The following is a 20,775-nucleotide window of genomic DNA, read 5'->3' as shown; positions in this document are numbered from 1 at the left end:
GAAACTGGAAAATGAAAATATTTGATGAGGGCATTTTCGTAAAATAAAATTATTTAATTTTAAGAGTGGCCTTCCCCAAATGCTGAAAGTCATATTTGCCTCAGGTTTTCAACTTTGTCAAGGTCAATATTAAGCCAAAGGGGTAGGAATTTTTTTGCCAAACACCCCATATTTGTCCTCCCAAAGCCCTTCGAGAAAGTGGCTTCCAAACGGAACCTTTGCCTGCACGCTAACCAAAAGCTCCAAATCTGAATAGTCCATGTTGCAATGCAAGGATGTTTGGAACCGCAGTTGAAGGACTCGTGGTTGGATCGATAATAATAATAACTGAAAAAAAAAAATCGCAATAATTCAGGTTGAGATCTTTGTACATCACTTCGATAATGACGAAAGATAATAGGAAAACGATGCGTCTTGGAATCGCACAATCACCCACTCTTCCCTGTGTCAAATACAAAGTATACAATAAAGCAGTCACAATAATCAATTTCGACATTCTCCCCCGTTTCAATGAAATATCGTTTTAGATAGTTCCGCAAGCAAAATAATGTCTTTATATATATTAAAGCATGAAAGGTGCCTGGTGTCTAAGGGCCCCGCCAAATGAAAGGAAGATTAGGTTTTGATAATGAATGATCTATATCTTTTCTTGAGCAACGTCATAGAATCAACTGAGGGAACAACCAAATCGCCTATTTGTCTTTTTATTCCCTCTCTTTAATCACTTTTCTTGCCGAAGTCTTTCGAGTTTACGAACGAATGTCGTGGGAAGAGAACTCAATTTGAAATGAATACTCCTGCGTTTAGTCTAATTCATGCACACCCATGGTCATTTTAGTTCAATTCAACTCGATTCGATTCCGATTGAATTATAAAATGTTCTGGAATTCAAGCTTGGACTTGGTCTCAACGCGCTTGGATACTTTTCCCTACATCATATACTTAAGTCTTATGAATTTTTCGTTTACTCTTGTGATTTTATATGCTTTAAAAACAAGAAGCTCAACTAAGCTCGGGAGCCTATTGTGTAGGGCACGACGAGTCAGAGCTTGATCATATATCACGTACCCGTCACAAATAATTATTGAGCGGACCCCAATGGCTTGATTTCAACCGCACAAAGTTGGATACAACCAAACAAAGCGTCGTCGGCAAAACATCCTCTTCATTCACACTCCAAAGATTTCGACCTCATTTCCTTCAATTCATCGATGGAGACGCAGAAAAAGCTCCGTGTGGTACTCCTCTCGAGCCCCGGCCTGGGCCACCTCATCCCTGTCATCGAGCTTGGCAAGTGCCTCGTTGCCGACCACGGCTTCGAGGCGACTGTCTTCGTCCTCCCCCTCCAGGCCTCCCGTGCTGAGGCTGAGATCATCGAGTCTGCCATGACCCCCAAGCTCCTCGACATCGTGGAGCTCCCACCCCCTGACCTCTCAGCTGCAGGCCTCGACCCGAATGCAGCCACGGCCACGAGGCTCGTGGTCATGATGCGAGAGGCCCGGGCGGCATTCAGGTCTGTGCTCGCGGCAATGGAGGCCCGGCCTGATGTCCTCATCGTGGACTTGCTTGGGGCGGAGTATCTGTGCCTTGCCGACGAGTTGGGGATCCCCAGGTACGTTTTCGTCCCTTCCAATGCATGGTTTCTTGCGTTGTTGTTACACTCGCCCACACTAGACAAGGAAACGAAGGGGGAGTACGTGGACCGAACCGAACCACTCGAGATCCCAGGTTGCAAGCCGCTCCGACCAGAGGACGTGGTGGACGCGATGCTGGACCGGTCTGACCAGCAGTACCACGAGTACGTGCAGGGGGCTGGCAAGATCCCAACGGGAGATGGAATCTTGTTGAATGTGTGGGAGGATTTGCAGGCCGAGACGCTGGCTTCGCTGAGGAATGAAGAGTTCTTGGGACGGGTTGTGAACGGTCCGGTATATACGGTTGGGCCGCTCACTAGACCGGTCAGACCGGTCGGTTTGGGGAAGGAGCTGCTGGAATGGCTGGATAAGCAGCCGAGCGAGTCGGTGATGTTCGTCTCGTTCGGAAGTGGAGGGACAGTGTCGGCTGAGCAGCTGGTCGAGCTAGCTTGGGGATTGGAGCTGAGCCAACAAAGGTATGGTTTGAAATTTGTGTATCTCTAGAATAATAATTTTTCCAGGTTCGTATGTTCATGGTATGACATATGGTTTTAAAAACCATTAACATGATGTTGCTATTTGTAATTTATTATTGGAACAGTTGTAGGAAATTTTCTCTTTCCTTTATTTAGTCTCTGATTAAGGATGAAAGATAATACAGTCTTTTTCCGAATCAAAACAAAATCCATTAGCCAACATTAGCTTAGAATGTTGAGGTAGTTTGCGTTCTACGTAGAAATCAGTAGCCAATATATGCTACACGTTATAATAAGGATATTTTCATTAGGATCATCGTCAATATAAAGAATGCATTGTGCGTTGTTTATTACTGATTGACAAATGGAAGATTACTTGTACCGAATTAACTCATCACACAAATGTCATTCAATCCAATGTTAAACGGGTAATTTTTTCACAGAAGACCTAATAATAATCCAAGGAGGGACAAATTTGCAATTAGAGATTAAGCTATGTGTTAGTGTTATTTTGTTATATACTCAATAAATTCCTTCATCTTACGAATGTTTTATTTCAATAGGTTTATATGGGTACTTCGACAACCAATTGTCAAATCTCTTGATGGATCATTTTTTGATGTGGGAAAGGGTGATGCCGGCGATGAGGTTTTGAGCTTTTTGCCGAGTGGATTCACAACACATACCCATGGCATCGGATTTATACTCCCATCATGGGCCTCACAAGTGGAAATCTTGAGTCATCCATCCGTAGGCGGCTTCCTATCTCATTGTGGATGGAACTCAACCCTAGAGAGCATAGTGAATGGAGTGCCCATGATTGCCTGGCCACTATATGCCGAGCAAAGGCTAAATGCAACGCTTCTCACTGAGGAGATTGGGGTGGCGGTGCGGCCAAAGGTGTTGCCATCGAAGAAGATTGTGGGAAGGGAGGAGATAGAGAAGTTGGTGAGGACAGTAATGGTGGAGAAAGAAGGGCATACGTTAAGAGTTAGAGTCAGAGATCTCAAGAGTAGCGCACAAAAGGCTGTGGCAAGAGGTGGTAGTTCCTACGAGTCTCTTTGTAAGATGAAGGAAGATTGCCAAATGGGGATCCACCATATTAAGAAGTCTCATTAAGTGGTTGCTTATATGTGTGAAATTAGTATAATGGATGTAATAATTCAGATTCATAGTACAATACTTGAATTGGCAAATATCTTTATCTTAGTACGTGAATTAGTTGTATGTTGTACCTAAGATATCTTGGGGATAGAGGAGAGGGCTCATCACGTTTCAATTTCTTTTCATGGACTTCGATAGAGATTTTGTGATCGAGTAGGGTTGATGAACTCATCACCCGCGGAAACTAACGATCCTTGTGATTTGACCTAGGTGAAAAGCTCTCTGAAACAAGAATGGCAAAGGAAGGCATCAAAGGAGGGAGTTATAATAAGTGGAGATAGAGAATTGAATAGAGAAGGGTGGCTCCAAATCGGATGCCACCTCTAATCAAATCTAAAAGAAATACATGGCTCAAGACCAACAAAGAAATGAAAATTTCAAAGATTCTGCTCGTTTTTTAAAATTGACTATTAATAGGAAATACTTACCTCTATTTAGACAAGGAAAGTATTTGAACAAGAAGGCACATCCTTAAGCTAATTTTTCAGAGATTCTAGACTCAAGTTTATGATAAATTTAACTTTTAGCCCAAAAGGTGAGAACCAATACTTCGATTAATTTCTTGTTGAACTTATCCTCGATCACATTGATAATAAGAGGGACCAATTGAACGTGAATTTAGAGGTTAAATGAATAACGCCAAGCCGGTCACTGGCCATGGCGGTGGCTAGCGACCGACCAAAGAGAAAAAAAGATAAAAGGAAAAAATAATAAAAAATAATAAAAGAATTAAAAAAATAAAAGAAATAAAAGAAAATCAAAGAACCCTACCAAACATATTTCTACCTCAAGAGTAGAAATTTTGGGAAGTTACTAAATGCATTCTTTTGCTCAGAAATTGTTCCCAAGAATAGAATAAAATAAAAAAATCATTTTTCATCAAAAATTGTTCTCTGGAATAGAATCATTATCAAACGCGCCTTAAGAGGCCCGTTTTACTATTAATTGAGAATAGTCTTTTCCGAATCAAAAAAAATCCATTAGCCAACATTAGCTTATAATATTGAGGTAGTTTGCGTGCATTTGTAGAAATGAACAGCGAAATAATTGCTACACATTGTAATAATAATATTTTTATTAAGATCATTGTCAATATAAAGAATGCATTGCGTGTTGTTTATTATTGATTGGCTATGAAGATTACGCATATAGAATTAAGTAGTCACACAAATGTCATTCAATCCAACATTGAACGTGTAATTTTTTCATGAAGGACCTAATAATAATCCAGGAAGGACAAATTTGCAATTATAGATTAAGCTCGTGTTAGTGTTGTTTTGTTATATACTCAATAAATTCCTTCATCTTGCAAATGTATAATTTCAATAAGTTTATATGGGTACTCTGGCAACCAACTATCAAATCTCTTGATGAATCGTTTTTTGATGCGGGAAAGGGTGGTGCTGGTAATGAAGTTTTGAGATTTTTGCTCGGTGGATTCACGGCACGTACTCGTGACATTGGAATCATACTTCTATCATGGGCCTCACAAGTGGTTATCTTGAGCCATCCATCTGTGGGTGCCTTCCTATCTCACTGCGGATGGAACTCGACTCTAGAGAGCATAGTGAATGGAGTGCCTATAATCATATGGCCACTATATGCTGAGCAAAGGCTAAATGGGACTCTCCTCACCGAGGAGATTGGGGTGGTGGTTCAGCCAAAGGAGTTGCCACCGAAGAAGATTGTGGGGAGGGAGGAGATAGAGAAGTTGGTGAGGATGGTAATGGTGGAGAAAGAAGGGCATGCGCTAAGAGCTCGAGTTAGAGATCTCAAGAGTAGCGCACTAAAAGCTGTGGCAAAAGGTGGTAGTTCCTACGAGTCTCTATGTAAGATGAAGGAAGATTGCCAAATTAGGATCCGACACATCAAGAAGGCTCATTAAGTGGCTACTAGCGTTTGAATAATAATATATGAAGGGAGCTGAAAAGTCTCTTCTCTCTCCTCTCTCTTATCCCACTGTCTCCTTCAACCTCGAGTCATGGGGAGGGTTTGACCTAGTCTCACCCTTCTCTCTCTCTCTCTCTCTCTCTTGTTGATTTTGTTTGTGTTTTATTATTTTTTTCTTGCTTTTTTTTTTTTTCCTCTTTCAATTTAGATTTAGGAGCTCTCTTCTCAATGTCTAGTTTTCAATTAGAGTGTTTGAATTCTCCAGATCTAGTTTTAGATTTAAGTGCTATCCTTTCTCAATTTAGATCTAGCATTTTAATAAATACACTTTTTGGGAATCCGATACTCCGTTGCTCTATTTGTGTATAGATTATCTGCCTCCAACTTCAATGATGATTATAAGAGTTGTGGCGTTTCGTTGAATTATGAAGATTTGTTTTTCCACATATTAAATCTATGTTTATTTAACCTATTTTGGTTGTCTCCCTACGACGATGGTATTGAGGAAACCAAACCTAGACGCACACCGTCAACTAGCAACGTTGTAATTATTAGAGAATGAATTTTCGGTGTGTGCTCATCACTGACAAAGACACAAGATTCAGTGATTGGCCACCGATTTTGTTTGATAGATTCATTTTGTTAGAACAAGTTTGTGCTTAACTTTGTCCGGGTTTCATTGATCCTACTTATTTTCTCGATTTGGCTTGACTTTGTTTTTCAGTATTATCGTTTTGTTTCGCTTTCCTTTTTGTTTCTTTTGAATACACTTTTCTTTCGACTAGAAAAAAGTGGCTACTTGTACTTGTCACAGTAGTATATCGGAGATAATAATGTTGAGATGGAGGAGAAGACTCGTCATGTACAAGTTCTTTTCATGGACATTGATGGAGATTTTGCGAGCGAGTGGGGGTTCATGATCATTACTCGCGAATACTATTGAGTTCTTGTGATTTGAGCTGGGTACGGTGCTGTTTGCATTGTTCACGAGACAAAGCTCTCTAAAACAAAGAATGGCAAAGGTGGGGATCAAGGGAGGGAATTATAATAAGGATAGAGCATTAAAAAGAGAAGGGCTCCAAACCGGATACCACCTCTAATAAGAAAAAAAAAATGAAAGGGAGTCACAAGCCCGTTGAAGAAATGCAAATTTCAATGATTGTGTTCGTTTTTCTAAATTGACTACTCATAAGAAATGCTTACCTCTATTTTGACAAGGAAAGTATTTGAATAAAGGTGAACATCCTTAAGCTAATATTTTAGAAAGTATAGACCAAGTTTCACAAACGTTAATTTTTAGCTAGCCTAGAAAGCCAGAACCAATACTTCAATAAATTTCTTGCTGAACTTATCCCAGATCCCATTGATAATAAGTGGGACCAACCGAATGTGATTGAGAAATTACTATTAAGTTAGCTCTTTGCAAGAAGGGGTTTTTGAAGGACAAATGCCAACCACTGGGGGTTCGCACATGAATGGACCTAGACTTAGAACCAGGGAAGGAGAGTAAATTTCCTGCAGGTATGCATCCCACAGTGGGTGAACAACTCCCGTTCAAGCCCTTCAGGGACCGCCTTTTAGCAGAAAACCACTCAGCCCTTTAGTTTAGAGCCTAGAGACACTCAGAGATGCCAGGATGGAAACGTTTCTAACCTACCCAAGCTGCATTTCTTGGAGGATCCTACCAGGCTGGAGAAGAAGAGGAATTTAGAAAGCCATGGAGAGATTTTAACAAAGCACAAACTTTACTTCAGGGGACTCTGCCCAAAACGATACACCCTCCTTGCCTTATATAGGCAATAAGAGGTCACCAGGACATACACATGGACCTTACTCACGGGTCCAGACACAAACAGAGGCATCGGAAACTTCCGAGAGGGAATTATTAGCACACTATGAACAGTAACTGTACTGTGAACAGTACTTTCCCTAGCCTAGTGCTATAGTAAAAGTGAACAGTGATTTGCTACAGTGAAATTGTACGGACTCAACGGTCTCGTCCGTCACGAGCATTGTAGCTACAAACTGAGTCTTCTGAGCTGTCTTCTAGGAGATGTGCATTGTATTTCTGTTCAAGGGCTTCAAGGTCTTCAGGTGAGAGGATTTGGTTCAGCCTTCGTGATGAGGATGCCTCTTCATGAGCCCAATGTGATGCTTCTTCTTTAGCCCAGTTTGTGTGTTCATTTTCTTGAGTGTCGGCAGGAATTCTTGGCTGAGGCCAGTTGGATGGCTGTGCATAGAAAGATGTGTCCATGCTTTGGAATTATTCGTAGGGATCCTGGGACAGAGGTCCTCCAAAGCGTGCATAAGGGTCCTGGGTGGATTGGACAATGTCATCTTCGCTTGTCATTTCAGGCTCTTGGGACGATGTGGCTTGTTTGTATTGTCCGAGTGCTTCCTTAGCTTCTGTTGCCAGGTCATAATGATCCCACGTAGTGGGTACATTAGTCCAAACATCTTCGGGAATGGTCTTGTTTTCTTGGCACAGGATTCTCTGGAGTTCTCGGTATTTATGTTCACAAAGTCTAACAGATTTTGGATAAGATTTATGAATCTGTGCTTCTGGGGTTATCCAAGTAAGGTCTATAGGATGTGGTTCCTATTTCCCGTGGAGCATCAATGATTCTTTCATTGTTTGTGAAAAAATGCCATGGACGTCTGAAAAACAGGATGGTATGGACTTTGGGATTCGGTGTCATGGTTCTTAGTTCCTTTTCCAAGTCTTGTTTCCAACATGTGGGATGATAAAACCAATTTAGAAAATCTAAAAGATTTCTATCACATTCCTTTTTTATGTTTCTTCCGAGCAAGAATATCCTTGTGAGGTTGGCAATGAATCTTCTGGTTGAAATTTCAAAAGCTATTAGGTACTTATTGGTTAAGTACCACAATAACGTTTTGAGCTGTTCAAGGAAATCATCTTCCTTCCAGATAAGAGGATGAATGAATGGATATTTTATATTCAACCCAAAATGATAAAGAATTGAACCTCCATTGAATCTGAATAGGTCTGTGTGGCATTGCCACATGAGGTTCTCTAGGTTCTCGGCAAGACCGGTAAGATTACGGATTTGTTGAATAATCTCCTAGGGATATTTCCAGCTTTGCAAATCTTTGATCTTCTCAATTTTGTATTTTACTCCATGATTGAGCATATGGAAAGCAGGCCTCTTGATGTACATTTTGATTTCGGCTAGTGCTTTTGGCCTTGATAAAAAGTCAGCAAGTACATTCTTCTTTCCAGGAATATGCTTAGTTTCAAAGGAGTATTTTGAGAACCATTCAGCCCATCGAAGCAGTTGGGAATTTGGAATCTGTTTTTGTTTAAACTTGGTCATCTGAGGGAAAGATGCTATGTCTAATTCCACCAGGAAGTGGTGGTCGATGAGATGAAACTCAAACTTTTTGATTCCATTTTTTACTGCTAAGATTTCTTTGAAAGTGGAATGGTAATGCATTTCAGCTTGGGAAAACTTTCCACTTTTATGAGCACAGAGGTGTCTCTTACCATCAATTTCTTCAAAAAGAATGGCTGCTCAGTATTCATCACTGGTGTCAGTTTGAAGAATCCTTTTACCCGTTGATGGTATTTGCAATGGTGGGAGATTCTGCATAATCTCCTTAAGTTCAGCGACTGCTTTGGTCTGAGCTTTTCCCCAAGGTGGGGAATTCTTTTTCAGCATGGATTGCAAAGGAATCAGAAGCTTTGCAATGTTTGTGACAAAAACCCTGAGATAATTAATTATCCCAAGAAATTGCTGGACTTGCTTTGTTGTGAAGTTATCTTGAGGAAACTTTAATAATTCTTGAGCAATATGTGGCCCTGGATAGTATGTACCTTTGTTAAGGTGCATACCAAGAAATTCGATTTCTCTCTGGGCAATATTCATCTTTCTTTGAGAAAGCATGATACCATGTTTCTTCATGATGTCTGCAAATTGCTTAAGGAGTTGATAGTGTGACTGCTCATCAGGGTTGTAGAGCAGAATGTCGTCAATGTACACTGCTGCACTTGATAGGATTGGTTGGAAAATGCGACATGGCCTTTTGGAAAAGGGATGGTGCTACCTTTAAGCCAAAAGGAAGAACTTTCCATTGGAAGTGTTGGTTCGGGATACATAATCCTGTTTTGGATCTGTCTTCAAGATGGATGCCCAATTGCCAAAATCCAGCTTTGAGGTCGAATTTGGAATAGATGTGGGCCTTGGTTAGATCACTAAAGAGAGAATCTCTCGATGGTAAAGGGAACTTATCATCTTGGAGAAAAGAATGAGAGGTTGATAGTTGATCACCAATCTCATTTTCCTCTTTTTGCTCGGCTCGCTTATTGACATAAAAGGCTTCACAAGCCCATTGTGAGTCGGAGATTTCAATAAGGCCTTGTTGCAATAGTTCCGAGCATTCCCTTTGAGCTAAAACCAGATGTTCTGGCTTCATTCCCATGCGGCTCGCCTTGGTTGGGTTTATGTCTTCATTTTTCTTGAAAGGAAGGTGAACAAAGAACTCTGGATTTTCCTATGAAGGATGGGAACACTTTTGAGCGAATTCTGAATGGGATTCTGAATAAGATTCTAGCAATTTTTGCATAATTGGAGCTAGTAGACTCATCTGAATGGAAAAGAGTCTCTGAATATTAACGAATTCAGAGAATTGATCTTTATATCTAAGACATTTTCCATGAATGATGCGAAGCTGAGAGATTTGAGTCATGATGTCCCACCCAATTATTAGATCTTTATTGGGAATGTTTGATCCAAAGATTTTTGCAGTTATGGAGCACGAGGGAAGAACTGGACGATTCTGAGGAGTGGTTCGACATTTGTGGAGAAAGTATCTCCGAGGCGAACTGAAATATCGGATGTAAGGAGTCCGAATTCTTGGGACGAACTTTGGTGTCTAATATTGAACAACTTGCTCTGTGTCAATGAGAGCAATAACGGTGATGGGTTTGGCAAACTTTGAAGTGAGGATTTTTACGGGAAATGGGGACAAAGTGAGTTTGACTTGAAAATATGTCAAGGTTTGGTTACGGGATGATGATGATATATGGAAAATATCTTTAGACTCGGAGTCTGACTTAGTCTCACTGGAAGTTTGGTAAGAGGAAATGACACAAAGAGTTTGTTCAGATGTCTCTTCATCAGCAGAGAATAAGGATTCAATATCATCATTTTCAAAAGAAATGCCTGTTTCATTCTCAATGTGATGAATTAGATGATTCTGACATTTTCTCGCTTGATGACAGTTTTTGGCAAAATGTCATTTTTGATTGCAAATGTAGCAACGGTTTGATTTTTTGTGGCTTGTGCGATCCTTCCTTTTGCGTAGGTATCGCCATTTATTCTTTTCCGGGAATGCTTGGAGCCATGTTTGGATTTCTTTATCCAAAACTTCTTGTAGTGTTTTTTCTTCCGGGAATACTTGCCACATGTACCATCACAGTCTTTCTTGGAACATTTGATTTTTAACTTCTGGCGAGAACAAGCTGATTCAAGGCGTTTGTCGTCTGTGATGTAAGTACGGACCATCTGGCGTTTTAAGCACAATTCTTCGAGACATAAATGAACTTCTTGTTGTATTTCTCCTAAGGGAACATCTTGTATTCTCCTTTGTTTTCCAAAGAAAGATCTTTCAACCATCCGGGATAGTTCTTTAGGGATGGAAGTAAGGAAAACATGCTTTAGATTTGGATCTCGCTCCGACTTGGTAAAAGCTGAAGCATTATTCGATAATGCTTATCAAGATGTTTTTCCTGGAGGGAGCAGCATCTTCTCTCGAAAAACTCTCTTCTTTTTATCTCTATGAGATCAGTGGGTTTTCCCACAAAGACATGATATAAGAGAGTGATTGCATGGCTTAAATTAGGTGACATCAGAAAATGGATCTGGTCTTGTTCTGAAATTGATTGCCACCAGAGTTTTAAGCTTCCTGTGAACCTTGTAACAAAGTTGTACATGACGTCATTCATATCATGGTTAGTGATAGACTGGGTATTCAACCAAGTATGAAATTCTTCAAGCCTTATCGGCCATTTGTGATAAGGAATATCATCAATGGTGAATAATTGTTTTGATGCTATAGACACATACTGAGCAGGATTGCTTGTCTGACCAATGTCTGGGTCAGAATAGTTTGATTCCATTTCATCATCTGGGGGGTCAGTCATGAATATTGATGAAGTTACTAGTGCAATGGGGAGTGAATCAACTGTAGGAATTGAGAAGGATGAAGAAGAGGAGAGGGATACTGAATCTGATTCAGTATCATGAGAAGTTTGCTCTATTGGGAGCAGAATCTGTCTTTCTGGAATAACAGGATCAGGCTGTTAGATAACAGGGTCAGGTTCTTGAGTACCTAAATCCTTTAGAAAGGATTCTAATGGATTTGATAGCATCATATGATCTGGCCTTTCTCTTATAACAATGGAACTTGATTCTGTAGGCGGTATCTTTTCTTTCCCCTTTTCCTTCTGTAAGGCCTTGAGGTGATTTCACATTTCTGCCATATCTGGTTCTCGTCTGTAGGGATCTTCGGAATAGTGGCCAAAATAGACGTCCGTGGCGGTGGGGTAAATGCCCGGTTTTAACAGGAGGTGCTAATGGGTCGAACGGTCTCGAACCTCCCTTCTTCAAGAAGTTGGATCTGCTTCTTGAGCTTCTCTATTTCTGGCTTTGGACTTTCAAGATAATGGTACCCAAGATGTTGTCCTGATTCCAAGGCGTGAAGCCTTTTCTGGAATTCAAAAAGTATCTTTTTGGTACTTTCATCATACCTTCGGAGATATTGTTGCACATTTCCAATTTTGGAGTCAATTGCCTTGAAGGCATTGTTTTGTGCCAACAGAGTCTCCCGATTGCCAATTTAGAACGGCTTTAGCGGTAGGGGTCTTTTTCTGTCTCCCATATTCATCCACATCGGTGGGAGTAGGGATTTTAGGTCCATTCATGGTATCAGAGCCATGGTTTCGTTTTTGATACTATCCATTCTATGCGCTTGATAGGTGAATCCAGAGTTGAGAAGATCTCTTCTCATCATGTCTAAAGAACCAGAAATTCTCGAAGCACCAGTTTCTCTTGCTCCCTCATCTTCATCTTCAACACCTCTAGAATTTCGTGTTTCTAATGCTTCTAAGATAGATTATCTTTATGAAGTCTCTCTTAGCGATGAAACCAAGATTTCTGAAACCCAGCTCCCCCTCATGAGCCCTTATTCTGCTTTTGCCAAACCAAACTCGTCATTTTCACCCATCCGCTCCATCCGCCAGCTTATTCACCAAACCCCAAAGCAAGTAAAGGAGTACGTCCAGTCCTCCAAATTCGACCAGCATCCTATTCCTGCTACTGAAAATGAGTACTTTGTTACTCTCCAGATCCCTCCTGAATTTCCCAGACAATGGGCTCAACAGGGATACACTCATGCGCATTATGGAGCTGTTCGTCTTGCTCTCACTTTCCATGGTCATAAAGGTTTGCCAGTTGTGACAAGAATTGCGTTGTTAGATACCAGATTTTTACAATACCAGCATGCTTGCATTGGTACTGTTCAAACTACTTTGAATGTCGGAACGGTCTTTGTCACTCTATATCCAAACCTCAACATCGCCCTTTCAGACCCCTAGTTACTATCTTTTCTGAAAGTCCAAGTCCAACTTACTAGAGCCCCTCAAACTGCTGACTCTGTAGTTGCAACACTACATTACCAGATGGTTTATCGAGTGCGGAACCATGCACTTGACCTCAACTTCAACAATGGTAATGAAGATGCATTGTTTATCTCCATGCAGAATGATCAAGCGTCCTGCATCCATGTTCCCAGACAGATCTCGAAGGATACGTTGGCCAAGCTCCTTCCAGAGACTTGGATCACCAATTACGAAAAGCTACATCAGCATAACAAGCCTTTCCAATCTACAGACTCAGAGTTCGTACGCAAAAAAAAGATGGAACTGTTTCCATCAAATTTGGCAAGGAAAATGAAGAAAGTCCTTCTATCTTCCAAACCCTCTTTATGCCATCCTTTTAACTTGGAATGGGGAGGTGGAGAGTTCAAATCCCCACATTCTCAAGGGGGATTGGGGTGGAGACGATTTCATTTCAGGAGTGGATTTCGACTTCCACGCCCTGTAAGGAGACAGGGCAAAAGTCTGAGAGTGAGTGTTAGAGTATGATTAGAGTAAGACCGATAAAAAAAAAAGGACAAATGCCCACTTAGAGTCATAATTTTGCAATTTAAACTTTCTCAATTTTTGTTTGGTTGACTATGTAAATAAATCTCAATTATGGTCCAAGTAATAAATGCCCAAATTTGCTTTGGGTAGAATTGCCTACTTGATAAGCGGTCCAATAAAGGTAGCTGAATCCTGACCCATAGGTTTGGTTGGATGGACCAATCGATGGTAGTTGCCTTCTTTCCGCATTGTCAGCGACTTTCTTCACCTTTCCCACCTTTCCCTTTCGAATTTACAAAAGAAATTAAAAAAATGGAGTAATCCATAATAATAGGAGTCTTTTCCAAGTTCCAGATGCATCTCCGTTTATCTCAATTTAGGTCTCTCCGCACAATATTTTGATCAGCCTCTTCTTTGTCTCAACCAACCGCTACTTGCGAGCCCATATTCAAATTCGATCGGAGAAAGATAAAGTAAAAATAGGGGGCAGGTACGGTTGTTTTTTTTTTGGGTAAAAAAGAAGAAGATTGAATCATTAGCCCTAGGACTTAAGATAGTGGGTAGACTCCATATGAATCTATCTCTCTGAATAGAATTTATCTTTCATGTCCGGATGATAAGAATACTAAATTACTAGCTTTCCTTTCACCTTAATAACTTTCTTGCACCTCTAAGAGGGCCCATGCAACCAACCAAGTGCTTGGTGTCAAGAGTTGCACACGTGAGACCCGCGCATGCCCTAGGAGCAAGAGGAACATAGGAAGAGGGATTAGATTGACTCGACGATAAACCACTCACACCTTCCTAGTTGGGGCTGCCAGGTGTTGGAAAAAGAAACTGCTCTACCGACGGGAAATCAACCACTAGTTACAAAGCTGAAGGTATCAAGAGGTTTATTATAGTCAATGTAAAGTAATTAATCCCTATTTGTAAATTATCCCTTCTCATATTTAGGGTTTGAGGGGAGAAATGGTTGAGGAACCCTTTCTTTCGCCGTGCATTGGGCCCATTTGGGTAGGTATTAAGGAGGTCTTCGGAAGCCCTCTTTCCAGCTTCGAGAAGATTAGGCACTTGTCCTATTTAAATATTCCTGCTATCTCGTATTTTCTTAGAAAAGACCCCTACCTACAGTTCTATTTATGATATTTTAAAGAAGGCGCATATTTTAAAATGTCTTAACCAAATGTGCAAGTTTTTTTCCTACTGTACTTTCCCACTCTCGTCCTCTCTTTTCGCAATATATAATTTTTGTTGCTGTATTCATTTCTAACTATTTATATTGAGCAGTGTATTAAGTATTCCTTTTATCTATCCATCCATAAGGTAGATTGGCTGGTTCTCCCCCAATACGAAAATTGTTATGCATCATTCTTTTACTGACGACAACTTCGAATATATTATATATTAATTCTCTTTTTTTGAAATTACAAAATAGAGCATAATGGATGAATAGCTATACAACTCAAATCTAACATAATTACTCTGATATAACGGGCTCTTTTAGGTGCTTGAAAATTTTTCAACTGTCTTCGTCCATCTTTGGTTATTGCTTCTGTGGACATAATAGCTAAATTATCTCAGGATTTACATTAAATAGATACTGTATAATTGTTTGTTTTCCACAGTTTTCTTTGACTCCTCTGTGTATATGCCAAATAATTAGAACATGATGATTCTTGGAGACTATAACATCACCCCTAACTCTCAAAGTCAGCATCCGAAGGTCGCAAATGAACAGATTGCTTATAATCTCCGGGAGGCATGTGCGTCTTGGACTTTTTATCATTGGATTGAAAAGAAAAATGAAAAAAATTTACAGTGATTCAGAATGAGACTGCTGTATTTCAATTCAACGGTAAAATATTATAATGGCACAATACCTCTTGAGATGGTAGAATCACTCACAACTCTTCCCTATATCGTAAGAAGAATATACAGAGGTACTCCAATTATCAGTTTCGACGCTCTTCGCAGTTGACTGACTAAGAATCTTCAATATAAAAAAAGGGACGGGCATGGTGGTAAGCTCAAGTATAAATTTCATGAAAACATCTGTTTAGACAGTTCAGTAAGCGAAATGCTTAACCTTAAAATGCATGTCAAACATGAAAGGTGCCTGGTGACTAAGGGTGCCACCAAGTGGAAGCAAAATTTGGTTGAGATATTAATGATCCTGTCCTTTCTGGACCAACGTAATTGAAAACGAGATTATGCCTGTCTGTGCTGTAGTTGTGTAAGGAGAGTCAGAGATAAGAGGCTATGCCCCGCATGAGAAAGGCGACGACTGACCGAATTCCTCTAGGTGGGCTCATCTCGATGCAAATGCAGCTGTTGTAGGATGGTAGTGAGTGGCCCGTTTCCCAGTCTCTTGCCTAAGGGAGCAAAAGCCACAGCTCAGCAAAATGTGAAAAGTAAAGGAGGAGAGAAAAGGAAAGGACAGTACAATGAGGAAAGGTTAGAAGGGGAATACCCTTCTCAAGAAGTTTTGAGGCGTTCGTTCGGAAGGAAAGCGAAGGGAATGTGTTTGGTTGAGCGAGAGAGATCCCCATTCAACTTTGGTCCATGATGTGAACTTGTTCGTTTCCATAGAACCCCCATTTCGAGTTTCTTTTGGTGTAAGAATAGTAGAAATGTTTTAATTTTTATACAGTGCTCACTTAAATACTAAAACTTTTTTTTTCTCCTCACTTAACTGACACAAATTTGAAAAACCGATCACTTTAGTGTTATTGGCAATTTGCCTTGGCTGGAAAATTTGATCTTGCATTAAAATAATATTAAACTAGTCAACATGTCCGGTCGGGAAGTTGAGTGAGCAAATGAGATACTAAACTACGTCATTCACCCATCTAGACCTCACCTTCACCCCTAGAAGAAAACTCACTATCTCAACTGCTTTGCAGATTGCACCGTGAAGTTTAATAAGCTCGCTCATGGAAGATTAGGTTACTTGTCATCTGATTATTTGACCTAGTCATGGAGCTGATTGTGAGGTGTATTTCTAGATTTCCACTGCGTCTTCTTTCTATTGGGCCTCATGATTACTTCATTACTTCATTACAATGGTTAGAACGTCCAATAAAAAACATTAAACTATTTGATGAATGCGAGATTTAATATTTATTTTTCCAATACTTCTCATAGTAGATTTTTTTTTTGTTTAGTACTAAGCACATACATATTTAATTTGAGAGGTAAATAGAGCATGCATATATTTGAACTTGAGATATTCTACTCTCATATCATGTAAGATTTTACGAGACCATTTTAAAAATTTAAACTGTTAAATGAGTGCGTAATTTAATATTTAATTATTCTAACTACGATTATTTAGAATGCCCAGTGACTAAGCGAAATGCTTCCTCATCGGTTGTATGTCCTTTTCTCTCTCTTTTGTAACTTCTCTTTCCACAATTTTTACAGTTTACGAGCAAATGATCTCGTCCGGAGAAAATCTTGGCTGCACTTGTGATTGACAACTCAGCAAAAAAATAGTCCATTTATCGATTGACATGTGTCCCATGGGCCCACTCTGTTAGATTTGCCATAAATCTCTCTCACTTGCCTTCCGCCCTCTTTCATCTTCCTCCGTCTCATCTTTGCTCCGTCTCTTCCCTTTAGAAAATATTGGCTGAGATCTCGATGTTTATGGAAGTTGGTCTTTCCTTCATCAAGATCTCGACCTCGGTTGACCGGCCGGCAATGGAGCTGTCGATGGAGTCCAAGATCTTGGTGCGGGGAGGAAGGCGGCAACCTACTGGAGGTCCAGCATTTCGCCGAAAAGCTTGTCGGGCTTGGTGTCGATGAGGCTAAGCTCGTCGGCGAGGTCCTGGGTGAGGATGGTCTCGGCGATGGCCATGCAGCGTTGCCGACCCCGACGATGGCGATCTTGGTGTGGTTCTTGGAGGGCGACGGCGGAGCTCGTGATTCCACCATGGGCTTTGCCGTGGACGGTGAGGGGTGCGACCACCGCCGACGGTTGGTCACCCAAGACCATCCCTAAGGGCAAAGCGTGAGTCGGGAGGAAGAGAGAGCTTGCTACGTCGGAAGGGATGGAGAGAGAGAGAGAGAGGCAAGTGAGTGAGATTTATGACAAGTTTGACAGAATTGGGGCCACAGGACACGTTTCAATCAATAAATGGACTATTATTTTGCTGACTTGTCAATCATAAGTGCAGCCGAGAGTGCAGCCAACATTTTCTCACCGACCAAAAAAAAAAAAAAGAACTCGACTCAAAGTGAATAGTCCCTCGTCTAGTGGAATCCACGCACGCGTACTGTCTAGCTTGATTTGACTCGTATTTTAAGAGGCCCGAAACTCAATTCAACTCGATTCGATTACAATCAGCTTATAAATGATTATGGAATTAAAATTGGATAGCTTGAACTATGTAATTTCATAGATTTCTTTGTTTCCTATGATGAAGTGATAGATTTTATAAAGAAATTGTAAAAGCATTGATTAAGCTGGCGAGCCAATTGAGTTAAGTACCAACTGAGTTAGATGAATGTGTGAATTAACATGTCTTTATATTTAACCAAGATTGGAAATATCTTATGGAAAAAGGAAATAGAAGTTTGGAAATATTCGAATTCAAGATTTTCAGCTTTGATATTATATAATATTTTGTAGAATCATTATCAACTATTTTATAAATTAAATTGTTAAATAAAGACGTGATTTAATATTTAATTATTTTAATAGTTTCTATAATTCTATAAATGCGAGGACTACGACCAACCCGACCAACCAATATTTTCAACCGTAATAAATGGGATACCCTACTATTTAAAGAAACAACCACCACCACCGCGCCCCCCTCGCCAAGGTTGTAGCCAACGTATCTTCTTCATACACGTCGTCAGCTTTAATTCATTCCATGGATTTCGACCTCTTTTCCTCCAGTTCATCGATGGAGAAGCCCAAAAAGCTCCGTGCGGCGCTCCTCTCGAGCCCTGGCATGGGCCACCTCATCCCCGTCATGGAGCTCGGCAAGTGCCTTGTCGCCAACCATGGCTTCGAGGTCACCGTCTTTGTCATCCCCTCCCAGGCCTCCCGTGCCGAGGCAGAGATCATCGACTCCGCCGTGACCCCCAAGCTCCTCGACATCGTGGAGCTCCCTGCCCCCGACCTCACGGCTGCGGACCTTGGCCCGAATGCCTCCATGATCACGAGGCTTGCGGCCATGATGCGCGAGGTGCGGCCGGCGTTCAGGTCTGCGCTGGCAGCCATGGAGGCCACACCCGATGTCCTCATCGTGGACCTGTTCGGGACGGAGCATCTGTGCATGGGTGATGAGTTGAGGATCCCCAAGTACGTGTACGTCCCTTCCAACGCATGGTTTCTTGCGCTGCTCCTACACTCACCGGCGCTGGACAAGGAAGTCAAAGGAGAGTATGTGGACCAGACTGAACCACTCGAGATCCCGGGTTGCAAGCCGGTCCGACCAGAGGACGTGGTGGACCCGATGCTGGACCGATCCAACCAGCAGTACCGCGGGTACATCCGGCAGGCTGGCGAGATCCCGATGGGAGATGGAATCTTGTTGAATGTGTGGGAGGAGTTGCAGGCCGAGACGCTCGCTGCATTGAGGAATGAGGAGTTTTTGGGCCGGGTTGTAAACGGTCCGGTATATACCATTGGGCCGCTCATTAGACCGGTCAGACCAGCCGGATTGGCGAAGGAGCTGCTGGAATGGCTGGATAAGCAGCCGAACGAGTCGGTGATGTTCGTCTCATTTGGCAGTGGAGGGACTATGTCGGCCGAGCAGCTGGTCGAGCTGGCTTGGGGATTGGAGCTGAGCCAACAAAGGTACGGTTTGAGATTTGGACAGCTTTGGGCACGGACACCGCCTAACAGAGCAAATTTTACATGCAATATAAGAGATATAGCAATATAATTTGTGAAGGTCGAACTTTATTCGACTCTTGTGGAAAAAAAAAGGGCCATTCTTTTCATAAATTCAATCGATAAGCCATTTTTGAATGATCCATTTAGTTTAAATCCTATCTTTATGATCATCTTCTGATTTTCTTTTTCCTCCTTTTAGGATCTTTTGCTTGGGATACCGACAGAGAAAAAAGAAAACTTTTGCTTAGGATAGTCACTTTTTCAGGTTACTATGTACATGCCATGTGGTTTTACTATTGAGAGGTCGGTTATAGGAATTTTTCCCCTTCCTCTAACCAATCTCTTGTTGAGGATGAAGGAAAATAGTCTTTTTCTCAATCAAAACAAATGCATTATTATCAGTAGGAATTAGCCAGACATTATGATAATAACATTTTTGTTAGGACCACTGTCAGTGTAAAGATTGCAGCACACATTCTTTATAGCTTTTGATATGTGAAAGAATTTGTTATTCCGAACTAGTCCATGGTAGATATGTTATTCAATCCAATGATAATTTTTTTCACACTCGTGATAGACCTAACAATAATCCTTTTATAAAAAAGTGTGGCATGTATAAATTAAGCTTCATTTAGTGCTCTGTGGTTTCATATTCTATAATTTCCTCCATCTTACAAATGTATAATTTTGTAGGTTTATGTGGGTACTTCGGAAACCAATTGCTAAATCTCTTGATGGATCGTTCTTTGATATGGGCAAGGGATGCGGTGGCGATGAGCTTTTGAGCTTTTTGCCAGATGGATTCATGGAATGTACTAGAGATGTTGGATTGGTAGTCCCATCGTGGGCCCCACAAGTGGACATCTTGAGCCATCCATCTATGGGTGGCTTCCTATCTCATTGTGGATGGAACTCAACCCTAGAGAGCATAGTGAACGGAGTACCCATGATCGCTTGGCCACTGTATGCCGAGCAACGGCTAAACGCGACACTCCTTGCAGAGGAGATTGGGGTGGCGATTCGGCCAAAGGAGTTGCCGTCAAAGAAGATTGTGAGGAGAGAGGAGATAGAGAAGTTGGTGAGGACAATAATGGTGGAGAAAGAAGGGCACATGATAAGAGCTCGAGTCAAAGAGCTCAAGAGCAGTGCAAAAAAGGCTATGACCAAAGGGGGTACTTCTTATGAGTCCCTACATAAAATGAAGGAAGATTGTAAAATGAGAATTCACCGGATTAAGAAAGCTCCCTAGGTAGTTGCATTTATGCATAACAGCAGTAGAATGGAAATGATAATGCAGATTCACAGTACAATGCTTGAATTGGCAAAGATTTGGTTGAAATGTATTGATGATGTAGGACTCCTCCCTGTTCATGTATTCAATACTGAGGAGGCATCGCTTTCATTACTCTCCCAAAACAGTTCTCGCTTAAATGAGCGACATAGTGTATTCACCTATTCAACACAAAAACCCTATCTCCTAACCATTTTCTGTACCCACCACCAACTATTCACTGGTGCAAGCGTCATCTCGCTAGGACCATAAAATCGCCCCTTAGGACATAGCACGACTGTCGGGTTGAGATCTGTTGTGCT

At 41.2% G+C, this 20,775-nt stretch overlaps 3 protein-coding genes across 3 annotated transcripts; all 3 read left to right on the top strand.

Annotated features, from left to right (window-relative positions):
- Nucleotides 1-1,060: 1,060 nt before the first annotated feature.
- Nucleotides 1,061-3,328, top strand: LOC104456853 (anthocyanidin 3-O-glucosyltransferase 5). Its single transcript, XM_010071728.3, has 2 exons — nt 1,061-2,110; nt 2,674-3,328. The coding sequence occupies exons 1-2, from the start codon at nt 1,212-1,214 to the stop codon at nt 3,227-3,229; spliced, it is 1,455 nt and encodes a 484-aa protein (XP_010070030.2). The 5' UTR covers nt 1,061-1,211; the 3' UTR covers nt 3,230-3,328.
- Nucleotides 3,329-4,586: 1,258 nt separating this feature from the next.
- On the top strand, nt 4,587-5,159 carry LOC104416463 (anthocyanidin 3-O-glucosyltransferase 5-like). The gene has a single exon (XM_010027859.2). It carries the CDS (start codon nt 4,587-4,589, stop codon nt 5,157-5,159), a length of 573 nt encoding a protein of 190 aa, XP_010026161.2.
- A 13,044-nt stretch (nt 5,160-18,203) lies between these two features.
- Nucleotides 18,204-20,583, top strand: LOC104456852 (anthocyanidin 3-O-glucosyltransferase 5). The gene is made up of 2 exons (XM_010071727.3): nt 18,204-19,143; nt 19,876-20,583. Exons 1-2 carry the CDS (start codon nt 18,212-18,214, stop codon nt 20,429-20,431), a joined length of 1,488 nt encoding a protein of 495 aa, XP_010070029.2. The 5' UTR covers nt 18,204-18,211; the 3' UTR covers nt 20,432-20,583.
- The last annotated feature ends 192 nt before the right edge of the window (nt 20,584-20,775 follow it).

The sequence above is a fragment of the Eucalyptus grandis genome, chromosome 8, assembly GCF_016545825.1.
Source record: "Eucalyptus grandis isolate ANBG69807.140 chromosome 8, ASM1654582v1, whole genome shotgun sequence".
NCBI lineage: Eukaryota > Viridiplantae > Streptophyta > Magnoliopsida > Myrtales > Myrtaceae > Eucalyptus > Eucalyptus grandis.
The sequence above is the reverse complement of the archived record's forward strand: the minus strand, read 5'-3'. Positions and strand labels throughout refer to the sequence as shown.